This window comes from Helicoverpa zea, chromosome 8 (assembly GCF_022581195.2).
Source record: "Helicoverpa zea isolate HzStark_Cry1AcR chromosome 8, ilHelZeax1.1, whole genome shotgun sequence".
In the NCBI taxonomy this organism is placed as follows: Eukaryota; Metazoa; Arthropoda; class Insecta; order Lepidoptera; family Noctuidae; genus Helicoverpa; species Helicoverpa zea.
In genome coordinates, this window is record NC_061459.1 from 1,523,966 (window position 1) to 1,548,508 (window position 24,543).

Here is a 24,543-nt window from a genome sequence, read left to right on the forward strand (position 1 = left end):
CGTACATTTCAATTTCAACGGATCGAGTTGCGTTTGATATTAAATTTCAAATAGCTTTGCAGTCACGTTTTTATTTTTGTTTACTTTACTGAATCAGATCAGAAATTGCAATCTGTTTTTTATTAAACTGTTGAAATGGTGTTTTGGAAATGTTGCCTATTTATTTGAAAAATCTGCCTGCAGACAGAGGTATTTTATAGTATATTTTTCTGCTTAAATCTGTTTTCCAATCTCTACTCTCAATGTGGTGCTTCGTTAGTATCAGTTTTCTTAGTGGGCAATTACAGCCAAATGCAACAAAAATGTGCAACATCATCATCATCAGTCTTAAAATCTAAACTATGTATACTATACATTAAGGTAATATGTCACTGTCTATAAAAGTTTTAAAGTTATGCAAACAATTTCTATCAATTTGCGTTAAGAGTTCAGAAACTAGTTTGATTGCATCAAACTCGTTATAATTTTTGTAATTAATATTCTTTACATAGTTTACAATGGAAAATAGATTCACGTGGATATCTAAGGTTAATATTATGTTAAATTCTGCGTAAAAATGTCGATATGATGGCTGAGTAATTATGCAGGAATTAGAATTATGCATCGTTGATGGTAATGTCATGTCTGTTCATAAATAATTGTGCGATTGACTTAAAAGGGTAACTAGTACTTATTTAGTACAATAACTATTACATTTTTGATCTTGCAACTAATTATAGAAGGTGACGTAATGCGCAGTCTTATCGCTAAGAGCGATCTCTTCCAGACAACCTTAGGACGGATATTTTTGGATAAGCGATGTAGTTCCCTAAGAACACTGCAGAAATTACGGAAAATACATAGTTTATATAGTATTTTACAGCGATACAAGTTTACTAGTTACAGAAGTACAACAATGTCCCACAAAACTCTGTAAACCAGACGAACGAACAGACAGACAATCAAAATAAGCCCGTCAGCTGTACACTGGCGTGCAAATTAAACGAGTCAACTGAGTTCAATCTGTTTCGCTGACATAAGTTGACCCTGGTCTAGTAACCTTCTATGTTTTATTGCATCCTTGCTTTTGCTCTTAATGCGAAAGTTATTTGGGTGTCTGTATTTTTGATTTGGTAATATGGAACTGATTAAAAAGTGAATGAAGGTGGTTTGAATCTTTGATAAGGTCATGCTATACTTAATTTAGGATCCGGTGTAAAGTACCTTAAGTGTAACTGTGGGACATAGTAACGAGTGTAGAGGAAAAGGACGTCCAAAGAAACGATGCATGAATAAAATTGGGTCAAATACTATTTGGTTGGAAACAATGTTAGGTAGGTGAGGCAGAGTTGACAGAAGATGACATGCTGTACCGACCCCAATCAAAATTGGTATAAGATCATAGAAGTATGATGATCAATGTACTATCAGTGAATGAGGGTGTGACTAGAGACTAGAAAACGCGTCTCCTTTTAAAAGATAATTTATCAGCCAGTAAACAATACAGTAAATAACATTAGAAATATCAGTTTGGACGGACTCTGTACGAAGACGAGACGACAACGATGTGTTAAATCTATTGTTAACACAAAACAATGGATAATAATATTTGTCCACGTGTATAAAAATCTCACAGAGTTATTTTATTGCATAAGAAAATAAAATTCAAAATCATTGCAGTTTGTTTTTAAGAGTAGTAAAATAACAGGATACTATAAATTTTATTAGTTTAAAGAGTCTATCGAAGTTCAACACTTAAAGATTTTTCTATATTCCTGAATATTTTCAGGAATATAGATAGGATTCTACTGAGCTGCATCAAGCTAGACTGGAAGCTGACCCCAACATAGTTGTGAATAGCTAGGCTACCTACTTTACTACTTTTGTTTAGTTAATAAATCGTCTTACTTGTATATCTGTTAGTAGATAAATTTTGAGGCTTCTTTAGACAATCATACAGGTATAAAACAATTTTGAATGGTTTCATGACCATTTGTGACAGGGCCGTATGACATTTCTGTCTGAAAGAAGTCTACACCATAGATAGACGAAAGGTCTAGATCATCGGTCTAGATCAAAGAGTAATTATAATGAAAGGAGAGAAGAGAAGAAAGAGGTCGATAATATTTCAGATTTTAATTACATGTAGCACCCTGTTATGTTCTTGTAGATTCGAATTAATAATATGGTTTCAAAGGTCAATTACATTTATCTACCTATTAAATATTTAATTAAATTATCATAAGTTTACACAAAATGAGATACCATACTTCAATTCATCCATTCTAATATAATTTGAAAAACTAGCGCTTCGTGCTTGCAAGTTTTTCAAAAATCGACAAATCAATTAGGTACGGTTCGATCCAGGAATCGAACACGAGACCACGGGCACAACGGTACTAGATCGACAACGATGCAGTCAAAACAAAACTATATGCCTTATTCCTAGAATATCTAATTAACTATTAAATGTATGGAAATTGAGTTCATTGACCTCTATAATATAGGTAGATAAAAATTAATTAATTTGCATACCAATTAATATTACGCTTATTTATTATTTTTAATAGCCTTAAAAACGTGATCAGTGATAAAGTCACTTACTTTGAACTGTAGTTGTCCGAAAGACTGTGAATAGATGGAGCTGAAGGTATGGTTTTCTCCATTGTGCCGGTGGAAATTGAGCCGTATGTCGTAATGTTGAAGGTTCAATTTCTGTTGTAGTTGTAAGTTGTCGAATGTTGGTCATCCATCCATTGCCAAGGGTTACCTGTAAAAAATAAAAAAAAAATATTATAAGAATTATTTTTTTAGGGAAGTATGTAAAAGAGGTTGATTTGTATGCTCTTGAACAATGCAAGGTCCCAAGTATTTTGTAGTGCTATGGAAAAAAAATTCTATCAGTGAATTGAAACGGTATTCTTGTTGATGAAACATTCATCTATACTAATATTATAAAGAGGAAAACTTTGTTTGTTTGTTTGTTTGGTTGAAATGAATAGGCTCAAAAACTACTGGACCGTTTTTAAAAATTCTTTCACCATTCGAAAGCTACATTATCCACGAGTAACAAATCCCGGTAAGGGCAGTAGTTACCACGGGACGCGGGTGAAACCGCGGGAAAACGGCTAGTTGGTAAGATAAAGGTATTTGTTTGAAGTAATTCACATACAGAGAACAAATAAAAGAAAGTTGTCAAAATATGTAAATATTTGACTACTGATATCTTCAAGTGAGATGATGAAATAGCTACCGAAAACGTGAATATACTTCCAAAATTACGTAGATGTTATCAGCAATTTAGATAAAAAATATATCTTTGTGGTAATATTAATTAGTTAAATAATGACTTTACATGAATTGATGTGAACATGAAACATAATCTCAAGCCTGAAAATTATATTTCGATGCAGTTTTCAGAGGTTAGGACTAATAATTAACTTATTGACCTGTTAATCAATACTGAAAGGAAGCTAGCAGACTATGTCAATCTACCGTCGTTTATCGGCTGTGTCCATTTTTAACCGACTTCAAAAAAAAGGATGTTCTCTGTGAGACTGTCTCTGTATGTTTGTGCGCGATTATCTTACGTTTGGATGAACCGGTGTTATTGTAGTAGCAAAGGATTTTCGTGGTCCATTTACACTCACGACGTGATGTGATGTAATTCACATATATCTATCTACATTATACTTGTAGGTATTTCTTTCCGTCGTTCCCTTTTCACAATCAAATTTCAATGCTTTCAGCAAAAACTTTTCAGGTCATGAAAAGTTGGCAGAGTCGCTCGGAAAAATGGAAATTCTGCCAAAAATGGAAATTACTTTCTTATTCCTAGACATTTTGTAACAAAGTTTATTGTAGTTAGGCGTGGGCATTGTCTGTCAAGTCAGGTAAAAATCTGAATGGTAAAGAAAACCTGAAACTTTTTAAAACTTTCAAAGTAAATCAGCCTGAATGGAAATACGGATACCTATTCTTATTGTACTACTGGACAATGAAAATAGGGTTCCGTACTCAATGTTAGAAACGGGACCCTATTACTAAGATTTCGCTATCTTACCGTCTGCCTGTTTGTCTCATAAAACGTGATAAGTAAACATTTGACATTTTCACAACACATACTGAAAACTAGAATAAATAGGTATCTTCCTAAATATTTTATGGGGCTTTATAACAAACGTGATGGCGGGGAACCCTTTGTATGGTTACCGGAGTTCGCTACAGTTATTTAAAAGTACTCTTCACTAACACACTGAAATGACACATAGACCACAGTACTATAATACCTACTATTGATGACGGTAACTTATTGTGAACTATACAATACATGAATGACTTTGTAACTTTATTGGTAATCCCGTAATGATTCAAATCTGAGACGAGTGCATGATGTGATTTAAATCTAAATCAAATAATGCATTTTAATCGTGTATTGTGTATGGTTTTGGTAAATCAAGCAGTATTGAATATTATTATTGTTGTAATGATTTACTTACAAAATAACATTATTAATACTTGGTAGGTGTTGACCCATATAAGATTTGGATAGCTTGGCCTCTGTTAAAAAACTATGTAGGCCCTATGAGTATTTTCAGAACAATTTAACTAACACTGCGGTTTATATACGACATTGACCCATAAACAGAATATTATGAGATCAATCAGTTTGCTAGTTAATTAAATTTTACCTTGAAACTTTCAATTTGGCTGTTGAGATAACTGGATTTATAAGCTTTTATTTAAGTTCGTGATAACTACATATAATGGCGATCAGATTGTGCTCCACGGCGGCTGTTTTCATAAAGCTCATGTTATAGTGCACAAGCGTTTGCGCAGACACAGGTGCACTCTCTATTCCTTCACTCTCATAGCTGATGGGACGGCAGCCCGACACCACCGGAGAGAGATCGGGCGCAGGACCGACATTAACACACTCTGCGATACACGAGTGTGTCCTAATATTTTTTTTCATTTAACTGAGTTTTCAGTCTGAATGGTATAAAAGCTTTCAATATTATTAGATCACTGTGTAAAATACAAAACATAATTAAATAGATCATCCGTATTACAACCGGAATTCATTAAAACAATGGAAATAATTTAAATTTCAATCGTGTTAATGTGTTCATTCAATGATTATTATGTGCTTAGCTTAATTGAATAGGCAGTCATGTGTGGTTCGCTACATTAGAGTAAATTGTTTTGTGTTATGTATGACAGAATCTGTTTACCGTGATATAATATGCCATAAAAATTTTTATGGCAGGCCTATGTTGATGCCAGGACTGTGGGATTGTTCGAAAGAGTTAAAGCGGCCCTGGTACGTAAAGGGCTGAAGAAGGAACATAATGGATTTTAGCCAATAAGAGTCTGACGCTCCCTCACGCTGCTAACCCACAGTGGGAGGGGTCATTTGATGATTTCACATTAAAAAGGTCTAGGTATGTTGATCATACTATTAAAGATCATATTATCTTACGCTAGCTTATCCGTGTTTCGGAACTATTTCGCGTATTGCTTCAAAAATATAGTCCTGGCATAGCCTGTGGCCTTTGGCAATAAATAACCTTTCTGACACTAAAGAATTTTTCACATCGGGCTTGTAGTTCCTTCAGAGATTAGTTCGTTCAAAAAGTTGCCATTGTTCATCCAACAGTAAAATCATGTTATACGTAGAAAAAAAACTAAATGATGATCATTTTCCGGCGCTTTAACAAAATTTTGCGCCTGCCAAAATGACTTTGTTTAAGAAACAAAATGATTTATTTACTAGAATAGATGTATATAAGCACTTCATAACAATGTATCTATGCGAGAAAGTACTTAATATAGCCAATTCAATGTTAATGAGATATCGTGTTTATGGTACAATGAGGCACGTGTGGCAATTAATTCAAATATTAATTAAATGTAAACAGAATGATCATTATTGAGTTGTAAATAAACATGTTCACATTATTCATATCGAGATCACAAATCATGTTATTTTGCCGGTTAAAAAGTAGCCGTACATTACTTTGATTTATAAGCAAAAGCGTTTGTGTCTGCAGAAGTCACAAACATAACAACACACTTATGTACATATGTAGATACAATTTCACCTTTATAATATTAGTGTATGTAGTGTAGTCATCTTATTACCGCTCAATGACAGTGACTTTCAGAATTTCTGCTTACAGACACGTGTCCTGTCAAATAATGGAATTGCTCACCAAAACTTCATAGGTAAAATACAGTTTTACTCATATAAATATATCCTGGTTCAGATGGTCGATCCGACCACTTACTTTAGATATCTTCGCTATCTTAGAAACTCAACAAAATTCATCTCACAACCAACTTTACCGCGTATTACTATTACTATTTTATCCCGTCACTTTAACACTCGCGCGTACATCAAGCAAACTATATACATGTATACAAACGTCCGATTTCAGAACCTTCTCTTTTGGAAGTCGGTGCAAAAACAATTAAAACTAACCTCCAATTGTGCCAGTATTTACACAGCGTTATCATAAAGATGCGCTTATCACTAACGTGTACGCCACTTCATTGCTAAGACACGAGTACCTTCGACTAGTAATCAACGTCCTATGAACACTGAGACAAATATACAGCAGGTTTTGAAGAGGAAAAATCTCTTTGATTGTAAGGCTCCGAAACTACTGAACTAATTTGAAAATTTTTTTCACTTTTGGGAAGCTGTAGTACACCCGGGTGACGAAGGATATATTTTTTTATCCAGCTATAGGCAGTAGTTTCCACAGGACGCGGGTGAAAGCACGGGAAACGGCTAGTTTAAAAAAAATAAATAAAGACTAAGTAGGTACTACTATATAATAAAGACTACTGGCAGATTTTTGACTAACAAAGCCAGTTTCTAAACAGATTTCAAAAATGTTTGATCTTTTTTGCAAGGCCTAAGCATTCTTGAACAGAAAGAAAATAATAATTATGTAAATTGATTCTACACCTAAAAAAGTTATTTAGACTTCAATTTTTTCGTGCCCGTATTTTTAATCGGCCACCCGGCCGTTGACGCCTCTCTCTCTGATACAAAAAATAATAGATGGTTAGACACACAAACTGGAAAGGCTAGGTTTGAGAATTCGCCGATGCCTGTCAAAATCAGAAGGAAGAGGAAGTGACAAATTCCACTTTTACTTTTACGTAACAATCCTTATGATAATTAATCGTTCACGACTTAACATATTATATTATTTTTGTTCTATTTTTGGTGTAGGCTGATATGATAAGGAGGTACCGCTGCTCAATCCCGGATACTCATAAATGAGGCCCTGGTATGTTCCCCTCTTTGAGGAGTGGCTCGGGAGGAGTCACGGCGCCCTCACGTACCGCATGACGCAGGTCCTCACCGGACACGGTTGTTTCGGGAGGTACCTGCACCGCATCAGTCGTGAGGAGGCGCCCGGGTGTCACCATTGCGCGGACAGCCCCGAGGACACGGTGGACCACACAGTCCAGATGTGCCCCGCATGGGAGGGGCACCGCCGGGTCCTCGTCGAGGCTTTGGGCGGCGGCGACCTCTCGCGTCCGGCCCTGGTTCAGGCCATGGTCCGGGGCGAGAGGGAATGGGATGCCGTCGCCTCCTTCTGCGAAGCGGTCATGCTCGAGAAGGAGGAGGCGGAACGCCAGAGAGTTCGCACCTCTCATCCCGGCCGCCGCGCTGGACCAGGTAGACACCATGGGCGCCGGGTGTCGCGAGATGACTCCCGGCCACCGTAGGCGTGGGTCTGTGGGCGGTGAGTTCGGGTAGCTCATCGTCCCTCTGTCTACTTAGACGACAGACCCGTGTCGACGGCGCGCGTGTGTTCCACGCGCTCCTCGAAGAGATGTCAGCAACCCCAGTGGGGCCCAACAGGGCCAAGGCCTGCCGGGGCTGCGGGTTGTTCGAAAGAGATACCGCGGCCCTGGTACATAAAAGGCCTATGACGGAACACGACGGTTTTTAGTCAGTAAGAGTCTGACACTCCCTCACCGCTGCTAACCCACAGCGGGAGGGGTCATTTGATGATTTTTGAGGTCGGAAAAAAAAAAAAAAAAGGCCCTGGTATGTACATTTAACATATGCGCAGGAGTATTCCCGCAGAAGCGGTAATAAATTAACGGTACAAGAGCAAGCATACGAGCGAAATACGAATTCGACCAATTACTTGTTGGACCTTCGGCCAAATTTTTTAAAATACGCTATAATTATACAAAAAGAAGAAAACGGAAATCATTTATAATTATTAAATGAGTCCAAGTGACAGATCAGTTATATATATCATAGATAAGACGTTAATGGAGATTGAAAATTACTATTGTATATTAATTACTTCATTATGTAATTATACATGTATAGGTACTAGTTCGATCTAGCAACAGCGATTGTCCATGAGTATATAATATTATTACATATTATTACACCTTATTGAATTCTGGATCTTAGCCGAAATCGTTAACCACTTTTAGAAGTTTTATAACAATTACGCGTGCGGAAAAAATAATTACTAAGAATATAGTTGACTAATTTTGATTATCTTATTGGCCTTTTTAGTTGAAATTATTAGCAATTTTAAATTCGTCGCCTATACTGATATGGTTTACAGTAACAATTTTATGATTTATCAAGTAAATCTACAAAAGGTAAATTAATTCTAGTTTCAATCAATAAATATTAATTAGGATTTCTTATATTAATATCACAATATTAATTCTAGTTTAAAGTATTAAATATTAATTAGGAACTGACCTGCTGGCTCCCATTAAAAAGTATGACGTCACAGAATCTTTCGAAACACCTTCATGAATTCTGAGATAGCTTTATTCTAAAAGAATATGAACAAATTAGAAGCAAATTGTTAAACTTTCTTTATGTGTTTGCTTCCTTTACGAAGACTAGTTAAATCTTTCTCAGAAACTACTCCATCTATTGATGATAACTTAATAAAAGTCCTTACAGTTGTTTTACACAAACAAACAGACAAACGTGGCTCAAAACTTAGTATTTAAATCATTTCGGTATCTTTCACTATACTGATTGCCGTTTACTTCTAAAATGAGTTCACCCAACCAAAGGATTTAGCTTTTAAATCTATCAACCAAACCATTTTTTCTTTAAAATATCTTTTTCAAAACCAGTGACGTATTTTGAGATTTCCCGTGGTATCCCCCATAAAAACGTGGTTTTGATATTAAGTTAGGTCAATCCATGCTCTCATGTGGAAATACCTAAACTAATGAAGCACATAATATTACTTCCACAGAATTGAAATAATTAAATTGTATAAAAACTACTACACAGTGTTCATGAGTCATTGGAGTCATCAATGTAGTTTTTTCTATAGTTTTATGAGAGGAATATCAATATTATTATCTGGTTAAGTGTTTTTTTATACCAATCTTGTCTGTCACTCATGATTACCTTTATTCAATATCACTGCCCGTAATTTTTGTTGATTTTATACTGGTTTCTACATGACATGTATGTCTCTATGTTTGCCGTGAAAGTTTTTCATAATTCCTAGTATTAAATTCAATAAAAGGTTGTTTTTTTTTAAAATTCTTATCGCGTAACCAGATACTAGAAACTTATAGTTGTAGTTTCTAGTATAGTTGTAAACTGAGGTCAATCACGGCTGAATTCACAATAATTTATTCATTTTGATTTGCGAACAATATTCGTTTTAAAATCTTGTGAAAAACCAGTGTTCTTGACTCAATTTTTTTAACAATAACTAAGCGACAATTTCGTTTCTTATTTAGTTTCTGAAAAGAACATTGTGTAGTCATTACTATTCACAGGGAAGCAGACAAGTTATTGGATTTTTCTATATTAAACAATGTTTTATTTTCAAGAAATTGACTAGAATGTTGAATATTATATTTTAGAGGTTTTTTCATACTTCTAATTTGATGGACGCTTTGTATTGTTCAGGTTTAGTCAAATATTTCGTTCACAGTATATTTTTTTCTGAAATTCTAGTCACAATTTTGACTATGCTTATGACTATGCTATTTTTTGTTGTTGAATACCTTAATAGTCAAGTATTCAGGTATTCACGTCAATTTCAAACAGATTTTTTTCTTTATTTGATACTTTTTTGTTTACGAGAAAGTTACAACCTACATAACTCATGTTCTAACCAAAAAACAAAAGAAACCTACATATTCCAGTATCTAACACTTAAAACTCGACCAATAAAAAGAAAATGAGGTGTAAATAAACGGATCTTTATTTTCCTCCAAAGCTGATAACTTCTAGGACTTAACGTCATAAGACCTAGTCTAGGGCAGTAAAAACAAAAGAACTACAAACATTTACTATTGAACTTCTCACACGTAACAATACGTAACTCTTGTCTGGATAATTTGACAGGTAACTTGTTTCTTAGGATGGCGTTACATTGAAGGCTGATTTTTCAATCCGCATATAATATTTGTTTGACGTTTTGACAGCTTTTGTATAGGAAATATGTCAAATATGCTATATTTATTGAAAAAACAACCCTTAGTTATCAAATATTATATTTTAGCTTCCTCCAGTGTCCCGGTGGAGTTACAGTGGAAATTGTTTTACTCGATAAATGGTTTATCTAAAACTGAAGGATTTTTTAAAATCTGAGACAAACTCTTCAGTTTTATAATACTCGTATTAGTATAGATTGTATTATAGGTCCATAAGATAATTTTACGACTTCAACAAATGTGTTGAAAAAAAATGTTTGCAAGCAATATATTTTGAAACCTACATATTTTATAAGTGTAGTACCACCCTTATATTTTTTTGCAAATAGGTAGTACCTACTAGTGGTTCGTGCTTCATTACATGACTTGTGTAATACAGTTCAGATAGCTTTTCTTTTTGCCAATTTTATGGCTTTTCTAAGCACTTCTTTTATTTACACGCGTAAATAAACCAAATCATTTATCTTTTTTCTCGTTACCAAAAAAGCGTTCTTACACTTTAAGCCATTAAAAATGAGTCACGTTTTTGAAAAGGCCTACCTTTTTTTTCGTTGCATTATATGATATCATGTTTCTTATAACTTAAGGGCAAATAGTCGTGGTGGCCTAGTGGGTAAAGAATCAACCTCTCGAGTATGAGGGCGCGGGTTCGATTCCAGGTCAGGCAAGTACCAATGCATCTTTTCTAAGTTTGTATGTACTTTCTAAGTATATCTTAGACACCAATGGCTGATAAAAAAGGTGAAGGAAAACATCTTGAGGAAACCTGGACTATAGTCTGAAATCACCAACCCGCATTGAGCAAGCGTGGTGATTAATGCTCAATCCTTCTCCGTGTGAGAGGAGGCCTGTGCCCAGCAGTGGGACGATAAAAAGGCTGTAACAGTAAGGGCAAAAAAGAACCTAAGTAAATTCCTCATGGTGTGATGACGGTTATCATTTAGTTTATATAATGGAGATCATTAGTAAGTGACAATAAACCGGATTTATTTTTTGTTACATTAAAGTGTTACCCTTAATTTCGATGTAAACACTAAGTACACCATTTTTTTATTATAGTTTTTCTGCAATAACGTGACTTGCCAAAGCCTGAGATATTTTTTTTTTTGGTAAGGGTTGTGTGCGTCAGACGACATAAAATGTTTGGTCTTATTACGTCACGACTGATGAAATGAGATGTCTGAGAAATCCCCATAGGATTAAAAAAAAATGTATTCACAAGTGAAACAAGGCCCTTTAGGCCTTCTTTCAAATTGCAACTTATTTTTAGAATGTAGTTGTTGTTTTTGAATTATTCTATTATAAAAAAATATTACGCGGCCCTATTTCTTGCTAGAATTTAATTTGGAATAATAATTTTTAAGCTTCAATTTCAATTAATTGAAAAATAATACCACAGAAAAATAGGTTTTTAAAGTCTTCTTTAAATATTATAGTTTAATTTAAAAAAAAAAACTGAATTTTAAGTTCAAACTAATTGTATTGGTCTGCAGTATAATCACGTACAGTCAACTTCAGGTCAGTGGTAATAGTTTTGTAGGAAAATCGTGCTTATTACTATTGAGTTAAGGTGCATGACAGTTACCACTAATGTGCAGTTTACTGTACCTTTTTCAACATAACTGAGGTAATATAATATGCTGAATCACGCGGAAATAATGACGATGATAGATTTTCAGTATTTTCCTCATTACGCATCAATTAGTGGTTTTATGGTCTCACGAATTGTATTTCCAATATGTATTTGGTTGGTGGAAATGTACGGTTTTCTTTATTACTTAGTCATTTTTATGTTTGTTCAAGTCACACTTCAATTGTAACTATTTAATTAATAAGTTATGTTATATGGAAAATATGACAACGAAATATCAACCTAACCCATAACCTATTTGTAGAATGTTTTTTTATTATTATTCAATAACTCAATACGTTTGAAAAAGTCGTGGTGGCCTAGTGGGTAAAGGACCAACCTCTCAAGTATGAGGGCGCGGGTTCGATCCCAGGTCAGGCAAGTACCAATGCAACTTTTCTAAGTTTGTATGTACTTTCTAAGTATATCTTAGACACCATTGACTGTGTTTCGGATGGCACGTTAAACTGTAGGTCCCGGCTGTCAGTGAACATCCTTGGCAGTCGTTACGGGTAGTCAGAAGCCAGTAAGTCTGACACCAGTCTAACCAAGGGGTATCGGGTTGCCCGGGTTACTGGGTTGAGGAGGTCAGATAGGCAGTCGCTTCTTGTAAAGCACTGGTACTCAGCTGAATCCGGTTAGACTGGAAGCCGACCCCAACATGATTGGGAAAAGGCTCGGAGGATGATGAACTCAATACGTTTGAACTTATACTTTTTGATGTATTTTGTGATTTCACTCGTACTTACTATAAAATGATAAAAAAACTAAATAAATATTTCAAACAACCTGTATCTATAGAAGCTACTATCTACATTATTATATGTCATTGTCTCTTAAAATCGTTCGAGATTACCATCAGCACACGTCGTCCATACGTAACTGATAACCGCATACCTACCGCAGTTAAAACTGACGAGATGACGTGTTAAAACCATTACTATGTGAATTTTGGATTATATGTACAAATATATAAAGAGAGTAAAGCTAAGCGTCCACTTGTCGGTATCGTACGCAACGGACGCAACGCACGCAACGGATCGTAGTATTATTTATATAGAAACTCAAACACAGATGTGCGATGCGTACGATGCGGACAGGTGGACGCACTTGTTTGAGTTTCTATATAAATAATACTACGATCCGTTGCGTGCGATAAGTCCGTTGCGTACGATACCGACAAGTAGACGCTTAGCTTTAGAGTATCGGCACACTGACGACTAAACAGTCGCCCGACAGTTGGTGGAAAAAATCGTGAATTCAATCGAAGTTTTTAGTCGATCTGATGTCGGTCAAATACTTAAATGTTGTTATGTGCCCTAGCAAGTTACTGGCCGACTAATAGTTTGCAGTGTGCCCTAAACTGACGTGTTAAACCTATGCGATGTGAACTTAGATTAGATGAACAAATATAAAGATATACAGATAATTTTCATATCCCGTCTTTAATGATAAAATATTTTTCACTGTCATTCTTTATGATATTTTGCTGCTACAGTTTGCTGTATGAGAACAGTTTTGGGGAATGCCGATTTGATGTTCCAAAGTTGGCTGCAGCCTGCCGGGGATCAGTTGAAAGAGTTACCGCGGCCCTGGTACATAAGGGCTTAAGAAGGAACATGATGGGATTTAGTCACTAAGAGTCAGACACTCCCTCACGCTGCACTCACAACGGGAGTGGACGTTTGATGATTTGCCATCAAAAAATAATTATCGGTTATTAAATGTAAATGTTTGTTTGATGTACCTACTCATGAAATTCTTATTTTAAATCAGTATTCAAACTCAATCAGCCATTTTGGTTGTACATAACATATCATTTTCAACTCATAATAATATGTTTATTTCTCGCACCTATCATTATATCGTCATTTGTTTGCGTCAAACTTGTAACAGTAAGAATGAAGGTACTTTATCTCATGGTATCTAATCTACAAAGGATCATGTTAATATCAAAGATGATCTTCTTCGGATTATTGTAATCTCCACGTTTTCGTACAATGGAGACGAAACGTGATTGATAAGATATTAAGACTGTAATCATGGGATAAATAAGTTTCTATCTTATTCGTGGGGGGTTCTTGCCTTATTGATTAAGCAATTTAAGGGTTAGATAACCTGTTGCACTTTTTTTTCCCTCACTCTCATAATCTGACGAGAAGGCAATCCGACACGATCGGAGAAAGGTGAAAAATACGATGTCAATAAAGACAAGCTAAAAAATAAACATAATACTGTGTTGAAAGAAAAAAGTTAAACAGGCTTTTAACAGAAAAACGACAAGATTTTTTTTAAGCAAACACGTGTCAAACGTCTTTTCAATTTTTTATAATAACAGAGCTCAAAATTTAATAAAAACTTGTATGAAAAAAAATTGAAACAAGTTTTTCATTTGGTACCTATTTATATCATTCGTTTTATAATATAGCTCCAGCATCTATAACACAGCTACATTCACAAAACATTTCAGCACCCAAAACTGTTACTTTATTACCATCTATTCGGTAACAAACATTTGGTCTGAAATGCTAACTTGATCTCACTAGAAGGCAATCATTCCAAACACCGACGAACATGTAAAATTCTGCAATCCCAGAGTAATCGCAAATAACCTTCAATTTGGTGGAGAAAGCTGAAATATCTGACTTGCCTTTAATTACACTGGCGGTCCTCTAATTGGGAACCTCACCTTTATTTGTGGTAGGAATTGGTTTACCATCATGGCCTTGTCCTCTTCCTTAATTAACTAAGGACTGGTTTAACTTTAAAAAAATTCTTCGAGTGAAATATAAAATTCATAATTTAATAAATAGTTAGTCTTTGTTTGTTATTTGATGGATATTATATAACGTTATTTTTCATGATGCATGTAAACTTGGTTAAGGAGATGAGATTTCTTTTAATTTGTACCTATGTGCCTACTCTAATGGAATTTTAGGGCTAGAATAAAAGTGCTAGAATTAATGTTCAAAGCTTTTATACTAAATCTTCCGTACATTACCAATTGATGAAGGCGTATCGAATCACTACTTTTGCAAACCAAATCGATTACGCTACAACCACATTGGATTCAAACGCTGGGTTTTTCCCGAACACTCATACAGTACACTCGTAAAGTCATCAGAATCATCATAATCGAAAGACACGGTGCATCGCGGTCGTGGATTATATCGGTGGCCACTACTATGTGTCAATCATTAGTCATGATTTATGCTATGTTCTTATAGGTAAAGTAAGAAGACTTCATACTTTGCAAATGGTGTTTTATTAAACATATTTAATGGGAAAAAAGTTACCAATTGCTTTTCTTGTATGAATTTTAGCAAAAATATCGAAAAAAATGGATGTATCTACGGAAATTATGAATCAAAAAGTAAAATAGAAAATTTGTCCTCTACATAGTTTTCTACAAACAAAATAGAAATAATTTTAGCATGGATAGGAAAATAAAAGACTACAGATGTTAGATGCTTAGTTACGGAATCGCCGTTGCTAATCAGGCTTATACCGTGGACCAACATGGATTGTTTTCGCATTTTTTTGTTGATAAGCCTCACTATTTGCTGTACACAAGTAAGTATGCAACATAAAATACCCAGGTTTATTTATTACAGCCCGAAGAAAAATAAAAAAATACTACTTAGTAAGTAGTTTTTTACAGGTTTTTGAACAAATCTTGATAATTTTATAATACTGATTTACCTGGAAAATGAACCCTAGACTAATTATGCCCAGCGAGCGATAAACAGGTGAAAGAGAATTAATCAGAATTAATAACTTTTTAGCCATTAAATACGATTAATAAAAGTGATTAAACTATTTTACTATTAATCTTAGTACATAGCTAACTGATGTTTATCAAAATAACGTCTGATGCAGTTTTCAGAAATGTATTTATAAAGTTAAATTGTTTTTAAAGTGATTTTTAAGTGCTTAAATTTTCTTAACTTTGATAATAATTGAGTTTTTGTTCGGATGAAAACCACTGAACCTCAAACCCTTTGTGACAAACAATGTTTTATAATAATCGGGTGAATAAAATAATAAATTGATTTTATTTAAAAGAGACGGTACTCGCATCCTGAGTGGACTTCTTTTCGCCCCTGGGTAAAACGCCCTACAACTATTACCGGGGTCCCAACTACATACTTACTAAACTACAACTAGTACTGCAGAAATATTTTATTTATTAAACTTTTCGCACACATTTTACAAAAAATTAAAACAATGTCCACAGGCGGACTTAACGCCTTTTACCGCTTTCACCGAGAAGAGCTCGCAAAAACATTCATTTTGTGCATGTATCGAAGTTACAAAAAACATGAATGCAATAATACATAAGTCATAATAATTTTGTAAACAGGTGCTGAAAAAGACAAATGAAGATAGGTACATTGTCAATTTCAATTGTCACTTCGAGGTAGAAACGGTACATGTAAATAAAACTCGGGGAAAACCTCAATATAAGCTTTTGTTATCGGTCATCGAACCTTGTTTTCATTGAACATCGAATCTTATTTCCCATTTCTTTATAATCTGACGAGAATTTAATAAGAGCTATTTTCCAATTGATTAAATATGATAAATATATGTTTTTGGGCTTACAACTGCAAAAATTTATATGAAAATGGTGCATGTCAGTGATTTTAGATTTTATCTTCAGATGAAAATCGAATTCGATGCGCTTAGGGGCGCTAGTTGATTTCAGTTGATTTCAATATTGAAGGCACGTGATTTGCAAAGTTATTTAATACCTAAAAATTATCCTTATACCAAGAATAACATTTGTCTTATCACTTGATAGTTTACCCACGAGACTTGTAATTGAAATTCTTAATCACTCGATTTTAAGTGTTATTGGAAATGGCTGCGCAAATAAAGAGATATTCAGTAAATAAATATTGATTTTGTTTTTATGTGTGATAGTTTTATGTGCGAGCTAAAATATCTTGTTTGTATGAAGATCTAGTGATAGGTAATTCTTGAGTTTCTTACGAGAGAGTGAGTTGCACCCTTTTCATCATAAAGAATGACAACTGCTGACTGTAATTCTGGCGGTTTCATGCAGTCGCTGCAAGTGCAATTTTATTGGCATCTAGCTGTCAAAATGAACCTTAACGATAACCGAACTATTTTCAGTTGTACTATCGCCAATCGACCAATGTGCGGCAATCTTATTGCTGGTTTTTTTCTTAGAGTTATGGTTAACAGTACAACTCATCCTTATTGAATTTATTTATTGCGTTCTCGTACTTTTGTTACTTTGACAATAATGAAACCTTCAATTAATAGCATACTTCAGTCCATTGTAAACGAAAATTGGATTGACTCGCTGAAATCCGTACGTAGTCAGGCTTAACGTTTATTATTGAACCGATAATCCGATGTTCCGTTTTTCTACGGATCATTTAACGTAGCAAGGTCAGAGTTAAGGTCATGATGACTCATTTGAAGGTCAAGGTCGTTTATGCAATGGTCGTCATGCGTGAATGAGAGGGTCCTGATTTGTTGTTGCCTTTATTTATTACGTTTCTGCATAACTCTGTCTGTCTGTCTTTCACACCAAAACTGTGTTTTTCTTGGCACCTCTTTATCCGAGTGCAGGAAATAGTTCCGTTAGGGAGTGAGTTAAATTACTGGTGGAAACAAGTTTGAAATGAAAACTTTCAGGATAGGTCTAATGGTAGTTGGCAAACTTTCCCAAACTTACCACTATACTTAGTAAGTAACTGCCTACCTAAGTAATAATTTATGATCTGTATTTTAGATAATAATAAATGATTCGACCGTCCTTTTAAGCCATCCATAGTTTATCAGTTAGGTTTTGAAAATTTGAATAGCGCTGTATTTTCAATGCCACAAAAAATGTTTAAATTATTCTAGACTAGCTTTTGCCCGCAACTTCGTTCGCGTGGAATAGTGATTACCAGCAGATTTTTGATTTGACCAATAGATGGCGCTATATGTCCGGAATATTTTTTTTTTTTTTTGTAATAAAAACTATCCTATGTCCTTTCTCAAGTTTCAAACTATGTCTGTACCAAATTTCACACAAATCGGTTCAGTAGTTTAGGCGTGAAGAAAAGACAGACAGACAGACAGAGTTACTTTCGCATTTATAATATTAGTTTGGATGAGTTCTTTTGAAAGGTTTTCCACTTTCCATTAGTCAACTAGAATTTTTGACATTTAATTTTAATAGAGGCGTTTGTGAGTAGGCCGAATTCTTATTTAGAATCTACCTTTGCAAATTCATGTCAATGGCAAGAAATCATATTGCAATATTTAAAAATAGAATTCTTCATTTATTTTCAAATCTAGTTTTCGATCTGAAAACCAAATTATATTTTAACAATTTAAAGCTAAAATAAAATTCAAGACATTCAATGTTTTTTTTGGTCAGTTACAGATAATTAAGTACCCAGGTATATACCTACATATACGTAAATAATTTGTAGATACATATATTTTGATAATAATAATAGTTGAATATTAAATGGCCATAAGTGCCTAAGCACCTAAGTTTAATCAATCGCCCTTTTGTAAGGAAACAATCTATACTAATATTATAAAGCTGAAGAGTTTGTTTGTTTGTTTGAACGCGATAATCTCAGGAACTACTGGTCCGATTTGAAAAATTCTTTCAGTGCTAGATAGCCCATTTATCGAGGAAGGTTATAGGCTACTTTTTATCCGGGTTCGTGCAGAGGTTTCCACGGGATGCGGGTGAAACCGCTGGCAGAAACTAGTAATATATAAAGATAAAATCCTAATACAAAAAGTTCGGCAGTATTTAAAACATCGATGGGCAAAAAAGGTAACTTTTCAGTATCAATACGGCACCAACTAATTTATAAAAACAGTGAGACAAAGTTCCAACGAAAATGTCAATGACCTTCAAGACTTTTCTTCAAGGTAACATTATAAATAAATTATACAAAAAAAAAACTTCCCAATTTATAAATTGTTATGTATTAACGATTTCGGAAGTCTTGTTGTTGATAACTTGTTTTTACTCAATTTGGTTGGTTTTATTGTACACCTCCTTCCGAATTGTTATGCAAATTAAATTATCATGATATATTCATTGAAGGTTGTATTTTGTCTTTAGTGCCTTTTTTCTGCACTCATATTATAAACTGGCTTCGGCATGCGATTTTGTCCGCCTTTTTTTTAACGACATCAAAAATCATCAAATGAAGGGGTCATTTAACCCACTGTGGGTTAGCAGGCGGTGAGGGACCAGTGGGAACTACTCCGCGCACCAGGATACAAAGTAGCCTGTAGCCTTCCGAGCTAAATGAGCAGAAGCTATAGTCTAATAACCAGTCGCTCTGAGGGATCCCATCTGCTTACTGAACTGTTGAGATCTACGGTTATGATAATACTAGCTTCCGCCCGCGGCTTCGCCCGCGTAGAGTTCGGTTATATTGCGTTTCCAAGAGAATTCTTCAAAAGTCCGGGATAAAAACTATCCTATGTTGTTTCTCAAGGTCAACTCTATCTCTGTACCAAATTCTATTAAAATCAGTTCAGTAGTTTAGACTTGAAAGCGTTACAGACAGACAGAGTTACTTTCGTATTTATAATATTAGAAGGGATTGATTCATGTAAAGTACTGGTAGGTACTGGAAGTTTATTTCGAAATAGGCTATGAAGAACTAGGCTTTAGGTATGGTCATAGGCAAACAGGCATGTGCTAGAACCAAAGGGGCACAAAATATAAATGCTCTGCTTTCCTTCCTTATGTAATTGTCTCCTTCCTACGTCAGAGTGACACTGTATTCCTTATTTCCTTATGAATCAGAAATGAAAGTCCTGAGGGGATAAACCCAGGTTAAATTTCTTTTAACATACGCCACTACCTTTAATATGACAGTCATTTTAAACGCGCTTTAATAAGAGTATCCTTAAGTGACAAACTTAGTATTACACCAGCTAAGTCCTAAGGATTTCCCCAGCGGGGCCCAGCAGGGCCAAGGCCTGCCGGGGCTGCGGGTTGTTCGAAAGAGATACCGCGGCCCTGGTACATAAAAGGCCTATGACGGAACACGACGGTTTTTAGTCAGTAAGAGTCTGACACTCCCTCACCGCTGCTAACCCACAGCGGGAGGGGTCATTTGATGATTTTTGACGTCGGAAAAAAAAAAGTCCTAAGGATTTGGGTTTGTTTATTTCTTCGCATAGCCGGTCTAAATTATAGTTCCGTATTCAATTATTGCACTTTAAAGTTCTCAACTTTCTTTAGAAATTGTTATTAATTATTTCCTCACTTTTTTATTACCTAGTACCTATTTGCAGACACTAGAGCAATCAAAATATATCAATCGACTTTTAGCTTTCTAGAGTACATTAAAATATTTCCTTATGAATCATAAAAGAAAGTTCTAAAAAGAATTGACAAAATTTAAATAGGTGTGCGTCATTATTTTCAAAAACTCTCAACGTACACGCACTAAAATGCGGTTAACCTTATCATCCTACTTTGTATGTATTTCGCATTCGATACCGATGTCACGAACCTTAAAAAACCTAAAGCAAAAACCTTGGAGCATCACTTAAGGAAAAATGTTTTCTTATAAGCGTGGAAAAACAAAAGATGGATGTGTAAGAAATGGGGTCAAATGCGTAGGAAGCAGTGGGAGGTCAATTTGACGCGTTTTTACCGTAGTATATAAGGAGGTTTATATAAGGAAGAATTAACGGCAAATTAAAGTCCTACTATTACTACAGACGCGACATTTTTTTAGTATATAGTGTATGAATGTTTGTTCCTCTTTCACGCAAAAACTACTACATGAATTATTCATGAAAGTGAACTGTAATATACAATATCGAAATAAGATATAGGCTAAACTGTATCCGAGTGCATGGAGTAGTTTCCTTGGGAAGCGAGTAGGTACAAAGCGTTTTAAAATATTTTCATTCTTTCCTTTATAATAATTAGGGCGAAGACACGAGACAGTAGTAGTTGTGTAAGACTTACACTTTATCCATATACTTGGAACTTCGTAATATAATAGAGGTTCTTAATTAATCTAATTTCTCCGTAATGCTTATTGAGAAGTGTTAATAAGTGATAGTTTCCTTGAATATAATATTAATTTGGCGAAATCTTATTACCTAATTTCAGGTAATTCCCATTACAGGTAAACATTTTATTTACTTACACAGTTACAAAACAACCTAAAATATGACCACATGCTATTGTTTAATGTTTGCACATGTGTCAAGATTAAAAGAAATATAAACAACTAGAAATAAATAAACATATCAAATGAAAAGATAAATACTATAGTAATAGCTCAGGGAATCCCTTGCAATACAAACATTCTTACTTAATATTTTAAATACGAAAGTAACGAGGTATGTTTATTTGTCTGTCATACTTTCACCACGAAACTACTAATCCGATACCAATATTTTATTTTATTTTATTTTTTATTTTTTACAATAAGCACACCAACAGAATAGTCACCCACAAAAATACAATGTACACACGATTACAAGGAATGGCATTTCAGCAACTACGCTAATAACAGGTATGCATGACGTTTAACAAATTAAATATCAGAGACTAAAGGAAACAAAGAAAAAAAAAAAACTATAAGGACATTAAAAAAACAAAAAATATACAACAAAAACTAAAACTAACTTACACTCTCAGTTTTAATAAAAACTAGTGGAAAACCCGGCTTCGCTCGGGTGAAATTTGACTCATAATACACGTCTATTGCAAAATGTAGGTAGAAATTTCTGTAGTCATCGGGTCTCAAGGAATATTAAAGGAATAAGCAAGGCATAGATTCGTATAGCTTCGTTCGTTATCCTAACTTAATATTATAAATGTGAAAGTAACTCTGTCTGTCTGTCTGTCTGTCTGTCTTTTCTTCACGCCTAAACTACTGAACCGATTTGTGTGAAATTTGGTACAGACATAGTTTGGAACTTGAGAAAGGACAAAGGATAGTTTTTATTTCAAAAAAAATATATAAAAATAAAAAATAAAATTTATTACGGACATATAGCGCCATCTATTGGTCAAACCAAAAATATGCCGGAAGTCACTATATCATGCGAACGAAGTCGCGGGCAAAAGCTAGTGTTTAATAAATATAATAAATAAAAACTGCAAAAGTTTTTACACAAATTATTTTTATTTCAAATTAACATTCAAAATAAACTAACACAAATTAACAAAACATATAATTTTTAAGGTTTACTCTGTGTAAACCTCTTTGTTTTAAGCACTCAGTCTTTTTCTTTACTTTGACAGGTAGATAAGTACTTACTAATTTTAAAAATAAAATATGAAATTGTGGTTCTTTATCCAAATTGGCTAAATCAAGAATAATATTAGGAAGTATGTAAATTGTAATTTTACAATGAGTACTTATCCGAGAATTTGGCAAAGGTACTTATAAAAAAATATTCTCTATTATACATCAGAGGTTGATTATCACAAAATTTCTCTATATATAACATTTTTCGATAAATATTTATCACCTTTGAAGCCTTGTTCAGTGGTATTGATAATTTGAATTTTTACATCATCGAATCTTCGAACTCGAAATAATTGCCGAGGAAGTTTAAAATCAATTGCTTCATTCAAACATCTTTCCCATTCTTGATCGTCAAAAAGGAGCCCTCTTGCTTGAGCAGCTTCTCGAAATGAGTTGTAAATAATATTTTCATAAGTTCTAACATTCAACTCTTCGTTATCGACCTTAAAGGAGAAAATATATTAGATAAATATTCAAATAATAATAACTATTGTGAATGTATGTAGGTATATCCTCACATCTCTATCTGGTAATAAGTATTATTTTTCATTTTACAGCCACAGCAGGCCCGCCGTAAGCGGGCGTGCAGCGCGTGCACAGCACGCGGGCGGCACGTCCTAGGGGGCGGCAAATCTAGCGAGTTATCACGTAATATTTAAAAAATACAATATCTTTTTACTAATGATTTGATTTCAATATTTCCGAACTCAGCAATAGCGCTAAGAATATTACTTATACTGCCGGTTTCAGTTAGGTACATCTGTTGAAAGGACATTTTCAAAATTAAAGATTCTTAAAAACGATTTAAGATCAACCAGTGGCGTAGCGTGGGGCAAATGCTATTTAGGGGGCGGCAAAATTAAACCAATAAAATTTCGGAAAAAGCCGCCCTAGTTTTGGTCGTCTCCTATCAATTTTGACTGTTTCACCCTTTGCATCCCCAAAAAAGTTTGCGCTCGCTGCGCTCGCGGCTCCATGTCAGATATCGCATTTTATCTTTGTTTAATTGTTGAGGCATTCAATTCCGAATAAACATTTTTCGCGCACGTCTGTTATGGCTTTTTATGATATGTTTACTTCATGAAAACTCTAAGGAAAAAATCGCGCTCGCTTCGCTCGCGGCTTTTGCACTTCACTTCTGTGCATATCTTACTTTTTGACTTTGCTTTGTTAATTTACAGTGATTTTTATTTGTTTTGTGTCCTTTAAAAATAAAAATTTCGCGCTCGCTCCGCTCGCGCTTCCTTACATATGGAATGTGTCTTATAATTTTTCAACGGGAAACCCACCAAATAACGTATTTTACTGACTTTAAACATTGTTATAGATATTTAAGTGCGTTAGTTTAAGTTAATCACAATCTTTCAATACATAGAGGTCACTTGGGTAATGATTGCACTGCATTGATGCCCTAAGCAATTGCTTAGTTTGCTTATGGGCTAACCCAGGACTGCTTAGGGCTTAGGTTACTCTGAACATTTCAAGTAAATAAAAAGTTATGTGTAATGTATGTTATGTATTGCAATAGTTATTTATCCAAAAGTAGGTGGGTTTTCTGCAATCAGAGCGGTGCATGTACATATTTTTTTCTGTTGGACAAGTAAGATGGATATGAATGGGCGGGGGGTCCGGACCCCCTGGATCCGCCCCCCCCCCCCCTTATATATTTTTTGACAAAACGTATGTAGTCGTAGGGCGGCATAATCAGTTTTGCACGCGGGCGAACAAACAGCTAGCGGCGGGCCTGAGCCACAGCACTCGCAATAATTGAAATTATCTGCAAAAATATATTATACAATTAATAATGTCTATTGTATAATAAGAGCCAGCCAAGTTCAAGTAGAACTTGCGCATGAAGGGGTTCATTTCATTATCGAGAAAAACGGTGAAAAAATCGTGTCTGTTTCTGTATGTGTTCATGACACCTCAACACAGGCTATGCGTGTGGTCATTTATTATTATTTGTCGAATTATAGAGAAAAAATATTGAGCCGCTTACCGAGTATAATGTTGTCGCATTCCACACATCGACTGCACATTTGCTTTTGTTTGCCATCTCTTGCAAATATTTTGCCATTACAAAAATTGCATGTTACTGGAAGTAAATAAGTACTTATTTTATTTTTAAATGCAGAAGGCTCACAATCCACACTTTAAGAAGAAAACAAAACAAAATTC

At 34.6% G+C, this 24,543-nt stretch overlaps 1 protein-coding gene across 4 annotated transcripts in view; it reads right to left on the minus strand.

The window, feature by feature from the left end:
* The window catches only part of LOC124632584 (proton-coupled amino acid transporter-like protein CG1139), a 60,724-nt gene that overhangs the window by 16,480 nt on the left and 19,701 nt on the right, over positions 1 to 24,543 (minus strand). Inside the window, exons 1-2 of one of the 4 annotated variants that reach the window (XM_047167472.1) lie at positions 6,464 to 6,581; positions 2,584 to 2,749 (exon numbers count right to left, since the gene is read on the minus strand). In XM_047167472.1, the coding sequence (XP_047023428.1) occupies positions 2,584 to 2,645 (62 nt within the window). In that variant the 5' untranslated portion in view covers positions 2,646 to 2,749; positions 6,464 to 6,581. Of the gene's footprint in view, positions 1 to 2,583; positions 2,750 to 6,194; positions 6,216 to 6,269; positions 6,429 to 6,463; positions 6,582 to 24,543 lie in introns of those variants that run through there. The other 3 variants (XM_047167473.1, XM_047167469.1, XM_047167470.1) reach the window with 3 other exon arrangements.